Source organism: Phoxinus phoxinus (assembly GCF_949152265.1).
Source record: "Phoxinus phoxinus genome assembly, chromosome: 7".
Lineage (NCBI taxonomy): Eukaryota > Metazoa > Chordata > Actinopteri > Cypriniformes > Leuciscidae > Phoxinus > Phoxinus phoxinus.
In genome coordinates, this window is record NC_136882.1 from 37,468,819 (window position 1) to 37,484,651 (window position 15,833).

The following is a 15,833-nucleotide window of genomic DNA, read 5'->3' on the forward strand; positions in this document are numbered from 1 at the left end:
TACAATTTCTGGGGGAAATAAATAAATTAAGTAATCATATATATATATATATATATGATTACTTTTCAGAAATTTTATTAAAATATATTTTCATTTACATTTAATGCAATTGTTTTTATAATTTATTTTGTTTTTATTATATGTAAAATCATTTAATGAACTCAATTACAAAAAGTAAAGCATTGATTGGGGACCTGTGCTTAATCTTCATGAAAATAATGTCACAATGCAAAAAAAAATATCTTAATGGTCCTAAAAGTATTCTTCATTTTCTGTATATAAAATATAATCTCTGATTTCTTCCTTCTTTTTGAAAGGTTAAGTGTGACCTGAACATGTTTTCGCGGGATTTACTCCTACTACACCCACCGAGGAGAGTCAGCAGCTTACATGTTGACGCAGAAAACACAGAATAGCTTAAAAAATATATCCATCTATATTTCACTGGCATTGATATTTATGTCATACACACTCAGTTTTGGCTTCTCGTTTTCAAACACTGTGTTAAATCAGTCCATATAGCACATATGAAATTGTAAAACCACAAAACCTGATGGCCTCACTCAGGAATGTGAAGTATGTGAGCCAAAGGAAACCAAGAGGAGGCAAAGGGGGGTGTGAATGTAACCTCATATCCTCTCGCTCAGTAACTAAAATGTTTTGCACTGTACATAGTGCATGTGAATGCATGCATGCATGCATACTTAACGTGCAATCTGCATTGTCATCTGAGTGAAGAGGCTGTTTGTGAGGTTTGTTTGTGTGCACACACACCCCCCCCTTTAAAGCGAGCACAGTGGTTTCTTCCATAGTGGGAGGTGTAGTTTTGTGGAGAAGTCACCGCAGATCAATGAACTGAGCGAAACAGACGGGCTGGGCAAGCCGACTACACCGAGCGTTCGTGGGATATATGCTTCTCCTTCCGCAAGACATAACATTATATCTTTCCCTTGCGACTATTCAGCCTCAAAGATACGTCTAAGTGAGACTATATGACAGCACTGCTCGGTCTCTATGGTTTATAGAGCCACAAACACAACTTTACCCTCCTGGATAGGCAAGAACATACGAGATAGAAGCATTTGGTATACATTTATTCATCCGTCAGGAGATATTCGGTTTGTTGAGGATGATTTTTGCAAATTCTGGACACACAGTGAGGACGTCGTATAATCGTAAACAGGTAAACATCTTATCTCACTTTAATTGTGGCCCTGTGGTTTAAAGTGTGCCTTTTGGCGTCACTATATGTGTTTGTGGAAACTGTAACACTTTTATTGTTGTGATAATCACATAACAATAACCAAAAACACATTAACATCCTGGCAGGACTTGCGATGATTGACGGATGAAAGACGGCTAGTGTCCACAAGTAGCACTTCCATGAAACTAATCCATAAAGAATAGCTGTCATTCGTGCCCTTCCAATCAAATGCTCGCCTCTGATGGGTGTGTTTTTGTTGTGTTAGCTTTTAATTTCATTGTGTTACTGCATCCACTCATTCACAATTTTAATACACCTTCCCCCCTCCCCTCCCCTCCCATTCAAACCCGTCCCACGAGTTTAAAAATAGGCCTCTATTTGAACAAGTTTTTACGTGTCTCGTGCACGTCACTGCATTTTCCTCTGATGGGAATATGTGTTCACACAGCCCTGCCTGTCTGCTTTGATGGAGTGTTTGGTTTCAGTGGTTGATCTACTTTACCGGCCTCCTGTAATGATCAAAAGTCACAGTGCTGAATTAATGCACCTTGTGTGCTCTCATATTGACACTGTTCGTTAAAGCCGTCTCTAATCTCACCCCGTGCATTTCACATGCACCACCTATCTTTGAACATGTCCAAGTCATATGTCAGCCTTATTTGTAGATTGTGCATAAAGAAAATGACAAAATTCAAAACGTTTGGTGGAAATGCATTAATCCCTCGGTTGTTGAGGATGATATTTGCATATTCTGGCCACTGTGAGGACGTCACATAATTGTAAATGGGTAAAAATCCTATTTGTCTTTTGTGGCCCTCATAGTTGCATGTTCATTGAAGTGCCGTTTATACAGTCTTTTTGGGTGAAAACCTGCAAAGAAAATGTGTAAAAAGTCATATTTTTAAGATTTCAAGATTATAATACATTTTCATGACAATTTCCTCTCAAATTCTCATTATTTTAATGGCAAACCAAAAACATATATATATATATATATATATATATATATATATATATATATATATATATATATATATATACACACAGGTGAAACTCGCAAAAGTTAATTTATTTCAGTAATTCAACTTAAAAGGTGAAACTAATATATTATATAGACTCATTACATGCAAAGTGAGATATTTCAAGCCTTTATTTGTTATCATTTTGAGGATTACAGTTTATGAAAACCCCAAATTCAAAATTAGAATATCTTGAAAAGGTTTTCATAAGCTGTCAGCCATAATCATCAAAATTATAACAAATAAAGGCTTGAAATATCTCACTTTGCATGTAATGAGTCTATATAATATATTAGTCTCACCTTTTAAGTTGAATTACTGAATTTTTGCACGATATTCAAATTTTTCGGGTTTCACCTGCGTGTGTATATATATGCATTGCAAGTATATGTTTTTTACTGTAATGCATCAAAACATTAACATATCACATTACTCATTACAATGAAGAATAATGGGAATTGGGGAGAAACTGAAAAGTCAAATGTCTGCATTACGGTAATGAGAATTTTAGCTAAAAATGTTTTACTTATGAGAATAAATTCACAATGCCTTTAATTGAATATTGTTTTTAATATGATTTTGGGGGTCAGATGCGTTTCATGATCCGGTCGGTCGGTGTAGATTGGTTTAGGTGACCTTGTCATATCAGCGCATCATGTTGGGATCATCAGATAGTGCCGTTGTCTGGAGTTGCAGCATCTGCGGAAGCCTTGTTGCGAATCGTATGCTTTTATTGCATCTCCTAATGATGAAATTTGATTTATCATCAGCAGCAGTAGCAGCGCGCTGAGAGATTGACCTCTTGATAGAAGAGGAAGGAGAAGGAGGCTGGAAGAGGAAGGGCTTGTAGGCGCTCAAGAGGATTATGCATATATTCATAGGCCCGTTTAGCAGCCGAGCGGGATCTCTCGCAGGGTGAGGGCGGTTACTGGAAGTCTTCAGTGTATTTCCAGCACGGATATGATGGGCTGACTAGGTCTGCGCTTCTCTGATAAGAAGCCGGTCTCTCCCCGCAGAGCTGAATGGTCAAACAGATGCGAGATACAAAACGAGCTTTGAGTTCCTATAAGAAAAGCCCGTTCCACTCGGGGAATGTGTGTGTTTCGGTCAGGCCAGAGGACCTTCGACGGGGAAACACTGGCTTCTCGTCCTCTCAAAGATGTTCTTTGTCCACTTGTTTGTGCCTCATTTCCTGTTCCTCCAATGTACAGATCAGATGAACGGTCTTGTTTTTGTTTTTGAGGTCTGTCCTGAAGTCGTGGCTTGAAAAAAACGAGTTGTTGTGCTATCCGATATATGTTTATAATTGTTTTTTTTGTTTTTTTTTCAATGTCACAGTGTCCTATCTAACAGGATGAAGTCAACAGGACGAGCTACTTTGTTACATGAATAGGATGTCAAAATGTGATTCTGCTAAACTATTCATCCTGCGAGCATTTAAAGAGATTAGCACGCTTCAAGGACTTCCCGCTTGACCGGCAACGTGACTAACTGTGCCGTTTTCCAGTGTATCCTCTCCGAACACTTGACTAATGGCATAAAGTCATTGTGCTTTACAGGATGACGAGTTTATTTTCATCTAAAGTAGAAACCAGGGGCGTTTTCTCCAAGGCCGGAGAGGCAGTTCCTTCTCAGAAAGAAAGAAAAAACTGAATGAGAATCGGCAGTACAGGAACAAAGCAAAAGCAATATTCTGTAATGTCATATTGTATAGTATTTTAACTACCCCTTTTTTTCACTGACACAAACAAATAAAGCCTTCCTTAAGCTTGTTACATTTTCATTAAGCTCCAAAAGCACGACAATACAGTGACAGAATGTGCTTTTTACTGAAAAGTATTGTGTAAGAAATGCTTTAAAACTTGAACTTCATTTAAACTTGAGAATGAACTTGGGTGTGACTTAATTAGGCATTAAAATGCATAGGATTGGTTGCTTGTAGATTGTGTAAAGCTGTTGTTCCTTATGCCTTTAAGCCAGAAACCATGTGAAAGCATGCATTTAAATTGGACTTAAAAACCTGAACAGAAATAGACTTTGCTGCCGAATTTCAGAAGTCAAAACATGCCACTGATAGAAAGAGAAGCTTTAATTGCCCTGTTAAATGTTCAGTATCAGTTGTAGTGTTGGAGGAATTCATATCAAGGCAGATTTAATGTTGCTAGTGACCTTTAATAATCCACCGCCTTCTTTTTAAACTCGAGCTTGTCTTATTTATCCAGTCTTGTGGTTTCGCCTTTACGCAGCTGCATTGGACAATGGCATAAAGAGCGGCCAAAGGGTTTCCAGGCCATTTCAATAGGACATTGACTCTGGCCTGACCCCTAAATGCTGTCTTTGTTGTGTAGACCTTTAATGAAATGATATTTTGTTCGGCACTACTGGATTTCATGGAGCTCAGATCTGTGCTTTTCAGCACCTGCCAATCTTGGGCATTTTCACTGCTGTCTCTGCCTTTGTGAGGGAGTTAAAGGTGCAGTAAGCAATTTTTGAAAAACGCCATTGAAAAGTGGATCAGGCCGAGCACCAAAACACACATGTAGAGAGAGTGAGCCAATCAGTAGTTAGGGGCATGTCCACTCGTGATAGGGCAGGAGAGAGAGTGAGCCAATCGGCAGTAAGGGGCGTGTCCACTCGTGATAGGGGAGGAGAGAGAGTAAGCCAATCAGCATTAAGGGGCGTGTCCACTCATTATGGGGGAGGAGAGAGAGTAAGCCAATCAGCATTAAGGGGCGTGTCCACTCATTATGGGGGAGGAGAGAGAGTGAGCCAATCAGCAGTAACGGGCGTGTCCACTCATGATTGGGGAGGAGAGAGAGTGAGCCAATCAGCAGTAAGGGGCGTGTCCACTCATGATAGGGGAGGAGAGAGAGTGAGCCAATCAGCAGCAGGGAGCGTGTCCACTCATGATGGGGAGGAGAGAGAGTGAGCCAATCAGCAGTAAGGGGCGTGTCCACTCATGATAGGGGAGGAGAGAGAGTGAGCCAATCAGCAGTAAGGGGCGTGTCTACTCATGATAGGGGAGGAGAGAGAGAGCCAATCAGCAGTAAGGGGCGTGTCCACTCATGATAGGGGAGGAGAGAGAGCTCAGTGCAAAAGACAGACATTAGCAGAACGACTATAGAAAATACAAAAGAGGAAAAGGCCAGGGGAATATAACTTTAAAAAGAAGGGTTACGATCAGGCAAGACCAGGTTAATATCGGAATAGCTTTCCAGCGCTGGAGAGACCTTAAGGAGCGGGAAGCCCTGAAAACGGATGCTTTATAAGATATGCTGTCTTTTGCTTGAATACATTTGTGTGTCATCTCGCTCGTTTGTTCATTTGCGTTATTATTATAAGCCTGGAATGTCTAAACCTCCTCCATCGCCCATTTCAAGCATCGGCTCCGAAAAGTGAGATAACACTATGTTTTTTTCTTTTGGTTCCCCTTTTAGTGATCACTAAGACCCTTTAATCTGGTCACATTTGTAATATATTAGGGAGCTGTTCATGAAAACCATGTTTGTTTGTTTGTTTTTGGATGGAAGGGATGACTTTGCCATCGAAGGAGTAGAGGAGCTAAATATCAATTAGACATTCGACCTAAATTATCATAGTAACACAAATTGCTTTTACGTATTGATGAAATCATGGACAACTACAGATTTGTCCATAGTCTTTGCCTGAGTTGCTTAGCATGTACTTACGTGATTATGGGGGCAGAGGCATCAGGATAGGGGCGTGTTTGTTTTGGTGACTTCAAATATCAACAGCGTTTACCAGGAATCGCTTACTTCACCTTTAAAGGGACAGTTCACCCAAAAATGTATTTACTCATTCTAATGTCAATCTGAATTTTTGTTTTCCAAAATCATGAAAATGTACAGTGTTTTATATTGTCACACTCCAAAAAAAGACAAAATATATCATAAAAGTAGTTCATACGGATGACTTTGCTACGTTTTGAGGGTTAAATTTCAGTCTATTTTTTGCAAAATGCTATCAAAATATAGTGTATAAATCATATAGACTACTTTTATCATGGAAGAAAGTAAATAATACATGGTCCAAGTGGCTCGGAGCCGGAGGTAAGTAGCCCTAAATGATGACAACATTTTCATTTTTGGGTGAATTGTTCTGTTAAATGTGAGTCAAAGTGGAAATATTACTAATAGAAGTAAACAGAAGTGCTCAGTGACAGCACAGTCTGAAATAATATTCATCTAAATAAGCCCGTGGCACTATTCCCAAAATGTTATTTGACTTGTACGCCTCATATCCAGTGCAAACAATGTGTGCTATTACGTAAGAGTTGAACTTGATTGAGTCTTTTACTCTCAAATTAAAGTCAACCCCCATTATCTGGTGAACTTGCATTTGCATATTAATAACATAATGCAGATCATTTTAAAAGCTGGTTTCTTGAATGACTTTCCTCCAAGTCATGTTACAGTAAAATGCATATGTTCATGTTTTTAGAAACTTTTTTATTACATTTTCATAACACAAATAGGCTTTTTTCATGCTAAGATTGTTGCAGCAAATACATATTATTGCATTATTGCGTTAAACGTAGTGTATTCAAACGGGTCTCTAGACTGCAGACAAGACAGAAGTGGAAGATTACGGTAATAATAATTATTTTTTTCTGGTAATTATACCGCCAGGAAAATGTTAAGTAAAAACCAGCCTTTAGATTCAGTTCCTCATTGGTGTTTTTCGGTCATGTGACACGTGAAATAATATCATGTGCACACTATCATGTAAAACCAAAGGAATGTGTTCTCACAATGAACTTTCTGTTAGTTTAATGTTGGAGCAGAAGTTGTGTACAAGGCAGAATGGGGGACAGTTTTCCGCTTTCAGTCTGAAACTCATCCAGTCAACTGTGTCACTGCTGCATACCAGAGATTCCCAACGCTTCCTCCTCCTTGTTACTTCCACAAAAGAGCGAGCGGGATAATCACAGTTGAACTGCGAGGGCACTTGAGCAGGAAGACCTCCACAGCACAGAACATCTGTGTCCATACAAAACAGGACGGAAGTGATGTCTTTACCACACAAGAACTCTTTTATAGTGCAGAGAATGAAGCCAGCAAAGCATTGACCTCAACAGATCCGCAGCCCGTTCACAAATTCCCAAAGATGTTCAATGTGCCTCACATTTGGGTTCTGATTAAATGAAGTTTTCGGATGGATCCTTGTGACATTTACTTGATGTTTGTAGCAGTTTGTGTTTATATTGGAGAAATCAATCCAAAGGTCCAGTTCTTACTACTTTCATACCTCATAGTTTGTGTTGTAGAATTTTATTTTTAAGCTATAGTTCATATATTCCATCCCTTTTACTGAATCTAGCATGTGTACAAATCATGCATGATAAACCACAACACTTTCACCACTATTATGACCAAAAATATCTTTATTGCATCTGTAAGAACCAAAAACAAAAAAACACAAATGCAAATGCTGCGCTACTTGTGTTCTCGTTTTTTTTTTTTTTTTTTTTTTTAAGATTGTGGTGAATATTAAAAAGTTAAGTAACTTAATATCAGTCTTCGGTTTTAATTTCTAGATCTGTGAAATCTCCTTCATTCAAATTTTGCATATAAAAGCTATTTCCAAAGATATGACTTTCTTTCTCTAAATCAAGTCTTTTGTAACTTCACTGTAGTGTACAGGTGAAACTTGAAAAACTTGAAAAACTTAAAAACTTAACTTAAAAGGTGAAACTAATATATTATATAGACTCATTACATGCAAAGTGAGATATTTCAAGCCTTTATTCGTTATAATTTTGATGATTATGGCTTACAGCTTATGAAAACCCCAAATTCAAAATTAGAATATTGTGAAAAGGTTTTCATAAGCTGTCAGCCATAATCATCAAAATTATAACGAATAAAGGCTTGAAATATCTCACTTTCCATGTAATGAGTCTATATAATATATTGGTTTCACCTTTTAAGTTGAATTACTGAAATAAATGAACTTTTACACGATATTCAAATTTTTTGAGTTTCCCCCAAATATAGATTGCTGTAGACTTTGTTTATTTTGAATCAGAATGGTACATAGCAGCCTCTACACTTCCTCTTTTTTTGCGTTTACATGTTTCTCAGGACTGCAGAGAAAGACACAAGTGCTTTTCCCTGTGATTATACCTTCAGGAAAGGGTTGTTGTGAGTAAAAGCCAACCTTCATATTAGTTCCTCATTAAGGTGCTGTGTGGTTCTTGTTCGGTGTGAGTAGTGGGAATTTATTGTCAAAATTTAAGTCACTTCCCATCTTTTTTAAGCCCGGATGTAGAGACAACTGAATGGATTCAAATAAGTATTATGATTGGGGGAGACAACTTATAATGAGAAGTCAGGTTTGCCATCTTTTCAAGAATGGGTTACAGAATTGGGCAAAGTTTGCGCTTATGAAGTTATGGCATACAGATTACTTGATAAAAATTAGGTCTATAGGATAAAGTGGGGCAGATATCTGACATATATTGAGGGTATAGGATGATGGTGGGGAGACACAATATAAGAATTGCTTTAATGGATCCGGTGAATAACTCTTTGACATTGCTATTTTAATTTAATTATTCCCTTTTGCACATTGATTTATGTATTTATATATATATATATAATCTGTTTGCCATAACTTCATAAGCGCAAACTTTGCCAACATAAGTGCAAACATTTTTTTTTTTTTTTTTTTTCTTGAAGATGTATTATCATTATCATTATTATTATTAGATATCTGACATTTATTGAGGGTATATCTTATACACAATATAAGAGTTGCTTTAATGGATCCGGTGAATAACTCTTTGACATTGCTATTTTAATTTAATTATTCCCTTTTGCACATTGATTTATGTATTTTTACTATATATATAAATTATATATTATTATTATTCTTTCTTGCAGATGTATTATAGCAATCTTGTACTGACACGGGTTGTATGGGAGGGTAATGTGGGAGGATATAATTATGTTTAGAGAATAAATGTACTGATTTGTCAATCCGAAAGAGAAAATAAAAAGTGTGAATCATAAACATTTTTTTAAGTCACTTGCTTAAATGAAGTAGCAGGGAAGACATTTGTGAATATTGCAAATTTAGCCACCAATTATTAGGCAATCCATGCTCTTCATCTATGTAAATATAACCAATATTTTCTTGTAGAAATAAATAATTCCTTGGGATCCTCTTGAAATTGTTGTAGATGTTCCTGCACTGAATATCAGAGATAAGACGGAAGTGCTTTTGGGTCTGTCCTGTCGTACATCCGCACATATCAAGCTCTTACTAAAGGGTTCAGCACATAGAAACGTTCAGCACTCGCACTTCGGCCTCTTGTGCCGCATTCACTTCCTTTAGATTCTCAAAGCGTCCTCTCCGTCAGCTTTGCTCCTAGGTCAGAGCTTCCGGCCCCTGTGGACCCACTTTATGCTGACAACTGCTTTCTGAAGTAGAAGAGACTGCACTGCAGATATGGATCACAGCGCTGCCAGATACTCATCCTAGTACTGACAAACATGAGCAGTGTAGCGTTTGAGCTGAGGAGATTCAGAGAATAAATTCTCACGCCGAACAAGAACCAAAACAGCACCTTAATGAGGAACTAATATGAAGGTATAATCACCGGGAAAAGCACTTGTGTCTTTCTCCGCAGTCCTGAGAAACATGTAAACGCAATCATAAGTAAATGCAAAAACTAAAAGAGCCAATTTTTGATGCAATAGAAGTATAGAGGAATGAAGGAGGCTATGTACCATTCAGTCTATATACAGTGAAGTTTAAAAAAAAAAAAGAAAAAAAAAAGGAGAACACAAATAGCGCAACATATGCTTTTATTTACATCTACTGCTTAAATTATTCTTATTGAAAAGCATATGCAAAACTAAATTTATTCTATTGGTGAATCAGAACGGACATGTTTTGCAATCTTTACGAAATGTGAGCATGAGCCATTTTAACTTGACAAAGATTTTCCGAAATGCATCAAGAATTGTTTTGAAAAAACGATTCCCGACACAGGGTTGGTATGGGAGTGGACAACAGGAGAGAGAGGATTGAAACAAACTGTAGTAAGCAAAATACGAGATTATATCCACTTGTACCGTTTGTATATAGTGTTCTCCTTTTTTTTTTTTTTTTTTTTCTTGTGTTTTTTGTTTACATGCATTCACAAAAAGCCAACATGTATGCGAGGCAATACTTAATGCTAAATTTATTTTGTCTTGGACTAAATTATATGTTTGAAAAAGTGCATAATTCACACTTTATTTCTGTTTTTGAATCATATGCAAGTGTATTTAGCAGATAAATGTCAGAAAAGTATTCCTCCAATGTAAACTGGTAAATGTGCAAAATCTTTATAAAAAAACAACAACAAAAAACGATTCCCAAAAAATTCCCAAGCAACACCTCTGTAAACACACTTCCTTTAGGTCCAGATTTATCAGCTACGCCATTGCTTTCCTGTTTTGTGTTTGTTCTTAGAGATTAGACAGACTTGGAGTTATTCTTTGTAAGGGCTGAAGAACTTGTAAAAGCAAGCTAGTACCTTCTCTTTTTGGACAGCATTGATTAATAGTGATTACTCAAATGATTGAATGAAAAAAAATAACGATTTACTGAAATTAAAGGGTTAGTTCACCCCAAAAATTTTAATTATCCCATAATTTACTTACCCTCAAGCCATATAGGTGTAAATTACTTTCTTCTTACAACTGAAAACAATCGGAGTTGAATTAAAAAATATATCCAGGCTCTTCCATGCTTTATAATGGGGAGTGAATAGTGCCAAGAGTTTTTGAAGACCAAAAAAGCACATTAATACATCATAAAAGTAATCCATACGACTCCAAGGGGTTAATAAAGGCCTTCTGAAGCAAAGTGATGCATTTTTGTAATAAAAAATACCCATATTTATAACGTCTGAAGCTAATTTTTGAAGAAAAAGACAAACGATTTTTGTAAGAAAAATATTTTATCAATGAAAATTTTCTTCTTTTTTTTCAGCCAAATACATCACTACAAATGTATATGTCTAATGCGCCTAGACTGGGAACATTTTTACATTTCAACACTGAGATTGCATTAAGAAAACCACATAATAGATATAAACATGGTGAAATGTGTCTAAAGTAGCTGAGAGTATACTACACTTATTAATTGCTGAAAGCAAAATATCAATATCTTGTTTAAAAGTTTGAATAGCATTAAAATATCCGCATTTAGGTGTGAAACGACATTAGGGTGACTAAATAATGAAATTATTTTAATTTAAGGATGGTGTATTCATGTAAAACACTGTAAGCAAACCTAAATTACAGGTTGTTTAACTTCCTCCTTAGTTTATAATGCTGCAGTGTGAAGAAGGTTTGGGCGGGTCTTGTTCATCTCATAACTTATAATAGGGTGACCAGATGTCCCGGTTTACTTCACAAGGTGTGTCCCGAAGTCCTGACAATTCACTAACTAATGTAAATGTGTGCCTGGTTTATCAGTTGGACTCATTGGGAGTGAAATTGTGTTTCTGGAATTGTTTCTCAATAAGGAAAACAAGGGAAGCATTTTAACATCATAATCACACATTTCAGCTGTTTTTCATTGTTTTGCGTTTGATTCTGTTCAAAATTTTTGGGAAATGCTACTAGTCAGTAGTCAAGTCACTTTTATTTCTATTATTATTGTTATTATTTTAAAGCAGCTTTACAGTGATAACAGGAAAATAATGCAACAACGTTCGTTTCTTGAAGAAAATAGTGTCACAGTCCAGCTTAAGTAAGTTCAGTGATGGTCATGCGTTTGCTGGATTAGTTGTGCTTTTTTCTGTCCAATTTACAGGTGAAAATCGAAAAATTTGAATATCGTGCAAAAGTTCATTTGTTTCAGTAATTCAACTTAAAAGGTGAAACTGATATATTATATAGACTCATTACATGGAAAGTGAGATATTTCAAGCCTTTATTTGTTATAATTTTGATGATTATGGCTTACAGCTTATGAAAACCTTTTCACATTTGGGGTTTTCATAAACTGTTAGCCATAATCATAAAAATGATAACACATAAAGGCATGAAATATCTCACTTTGCATGTAATGAGTCTATATAATATATTAGTTTCACCTGTACAGTACTTCCCCTGCCTATTTATTTCTCAGCGTTTACTTCTCGCTTCCCTGCTTTCTTTCTTTGACCTTGTTCCACTCTTGTTTTGTACCAGCCCCACGTTGGCCCCGCCTCCCACCCGATGGCTCCGCCCAGTCCCGGGACCAACAGCAGCACCAATCACAGCAGCAGCAGCAGCACGGCCGGCTGGGAGCAGCTCAGTAAAACTAACCTCTACATTCGTGGGTTACCGCCAAACACCACCGACCATGACCTGGTCAAGCTCTGTCAGCCGTGAGTACCACTTTAATATAATTACTGGAGATATGACCTACAAAACACAGACAAATATCAGGATTAGGGCTGCACTGTAATGGTGACTGGATTATTAATCACGATTATTGTAATTTTAGACTTTTTTTTGCACTTAAAGGGATAGTTCACCCAAAAATTTAAATTATTTTTCTCACGCTCAAGCCATCCTAGGTGTACATGACATTCTTCTTTCAGACAAATACAATCGGTGTTATATACAAAAATATCCTGGCTAATCCAAGCGTGAATGGCTGGTAAAAATTTGAAGCCCAAAAAAGTGCATCAATCCATCATAAAAATACTCCACATGGCTCTGCGGGGTTTAATCAGTCCCTCCAGAAAAACGCGAATGCGATCAAATAATTCAATGCATAATCAGCCAAAGTCCGCATATTTATGCGGGGGCCGCATTTTTTCAAATACGCCGCACTTTCGGCGCATAAATTGCCGATTTCCACGCGCAAAATATGCGGGGCTTGCATGATTTCATAATCCCCGCATTTTCATTGCAAAAAAAAGTCACATATATCTTAGCAGAAAGTTGAAAAATGTTGCGTTTACTTCACACAAGAGCAGACATTTTCCCCCGTTGCCATAGGAACGTTATGAAGTGACGTAATTACGCGACGTGAACATAATCGAAAAGCTGCAAACCACGCGATGAAACCATGATGAAGCCCGCAAATCAGTCTCATTTTGTCAACAAAAACAAGCGCAAAAGACCGCGCAAAGCAGTTTCCCGGTGTGTTACACGACAGATTGCTCTTTGTGCATTGGAAGCACTTATTTTAACAGAAGATGTCTGTTTTGTAAAGCTACCTCTGTAAAACAGGAAGCACAGATTTTATTTGTTTATATTTTATTTATTCATTTTTACAGAAGTTGTAGCATATTCCTTTTGTAAAGTTGTTTGACTCATCAATGTTTTGTAAGTTTGAGCCATGTGTTTATTAAGGTCTGAAATAAAACAAGATGAGAACTTAAATATTCCCAGCACTTTCTGTGATGTAGTGCTTGCTTATCATAGGAAGTAATAAGAAATGACTCTGTACATTAAGGTAGTAGCCTAGTGAGAACAGGGTGTTGGGGGAATCACCGCAGTTCCCGCAATTTCATCGCATAAAATTGCATAAATATCCCGCATTTTTTTAAAAAAACGTGCCGCATAATCAAGGATTTTTGCCCGCAACAATCACAAAAAAACTCAGCATTTTTCTGGAAGGACTGGTTAATAAAGGCCTTCTGAAGCGAAGCCATGTATTTTTGTAAGAAAACTATATTTATAACTTTATTCTCTAAAATAACTAGCTTCCGCTTGACGACTTTTTCACCAGCCATTCACTCCCATTATAAAGCTGGGAGAAGACAGGACATTTTTAAAGGGGTCATGACATGTTTTTTTTAATTTTATTATTATGTTCCCTTAGGTGCAATTATAGTATTACTATAGTTTTTTTTACAAAAAACTTTAAAAATGTAGTGATTTATGACCTTTTCCCTGTTTCTCATCCTCTGATTCAAACAGTCTGTTTTGGGGGTGTATCCCCTTTAAGAGTTCAGTGTTAACGCCCACTGTTATGATTGGCTAACGTCAGTGCCTATGCATCAATTATTAACGCCCCCAGCCAGAACATTTGCGGATTCAGCGTATTTAAAAAGTAGTTCAAGTTTTAAATACATTACTTACAGTTTGCGTCGTCGTTGTTGAGCCCAGAATAGTCGGCACGGACTTATCTTTGAGCAACAGTTTTCTGGCAAAGCCAGCTTCATTTTGGGATTTGTTCTCAAAACAGTCATCCTTCAAATGGACTGGGACGTACGCAAAAAAAATAAAGTGCATCCATTTTTCCCTGACGACTGGATCTTTCGCAGCGTATTCAAAGATGTTGTTTGTCCACAGCCAGGAACAGCACATCTGCGGCATCGTAATTTCCCTGTACACAGACCCACTCGCTGTCCGTCGACTGAACACTTGTGAGGCGCGCGGGCGCGACAATGATATGAAATGAGCGTAGTTGTCTTGCGCTTAAAGCGTAGTTGTCTTGTGCTGGGGAGGCGGTCATAATGCAAACACTGGTATGTCACTTCGCACCGTGACGTCACTTCTTACCATGGATCCAGAACATAAATAAATGATTCGTTTATAATGGGGAGGACGTCTTAAGCTATGAAACTTGCGTACAAATTCCTCTTATATACCAAAAGATCAAGGCAAATTTGGTTTCTCATGTCATGACCCCTTTAATATAACTCCGATTGATTTTGTCTGAAAGGAGAATGGCATGTACACCTAGGATGGCTTCAGGGTGAGTAAATCATGGGCTAATTTTAATTTTTGGGTGAACTATCCCTTTAAGCACATGGTTTATTTTACCTCTGAAATATACTTACCTCATAAATTAACACTTTTTACCGTTTTACCAGTGGTCAAATATCACCAGATTATGCTATATCAATCGAGAGAACCAGAAATCGTGACCACGTTTAAAAAAAAGACTTGAGTGCAACCCAAATCAGGATATTATTAGTAAGCTACTGTTTTCATACTTAAGAGAGTACCGAAAGACTTAATGATTTAGGAAACCGCTTTGAGAGTTGTTTTATTTGCTGTGGTAGAAGATAAGATGAATAGTGTGGCCTCCAGCGCCCCAGTTTGTCCGTATGTGTCTCATTAAGCCCAGTTTCGGTGCGAGACGGCAGCTCCTCCAAATGAAGATCGATTACCGTGGCCGTTGAATCAACAGTCCAATCGCTGCTTTACAGGGTCATATTTGTAGTCCATTCCCAGTTCTCTTTGAAACACTGTGCAGTTATTGCTTGATGAATGCTTTAATGTGGTCGAATGGCTCTGAGGTTAGTCTATTGATCAGAGATTGTCCGTTCATAAATGGAGGCGGATTATTGAGAAATGTTTTGATCTGAGGACTGTTAAATTCACACTCGATGCAAGTCAGCAGCATCTTTGGCATGATGTCGATTATCATCAAAAATATATATGTTGACTTGGTTTTTGTTGGTTTTTTTAATAAAAAGGCACAATTTGTGGTTACAGCGAGACCGCACAAACCTATGGAGCAACATTTAGCCATCTTATTCATTTATTTATAAGTTAAATTTCAACATCAATTTCTGGCTTTAAAATTAAAACAATTATCAACTAATTTGTATTGGCCAGAATTTGAATATTTGTGCATAT

At 37.3% G+C, this 15,833-nt stretch overlaps 1 protein-coding gene across 3 annotated transcripts in view; it reads left to right on the forward strand.

Moving 5' to 3' along the window:
- The window catches only part of rbms1b (RNA binding motif, single stranded interacting protein 1b), a 91,182-nt gene that overhangs the window by 17,407 nt on the left and 57,942 nt on the right, over positions 1 to 15,833 (forward strand). For 2 of the 3 annotated variants that reach the window (XM_079618661.1, XM_079618662.1), the window contains exon 2: positions 12,438 to 12,616. In XM_079618661.1, the coding sequence (XP_079474787.1) occupies positions 12,438 to 12,616 (179 nt within the window). Of the gene's footprint in view, positions 1 to 842; positions 1,184 to 12,437; positions 12,617 to 15,833 lie in introns of those variants that run through there. The other variant, XM_079618663.1, reaches the window with a different exon arrangement.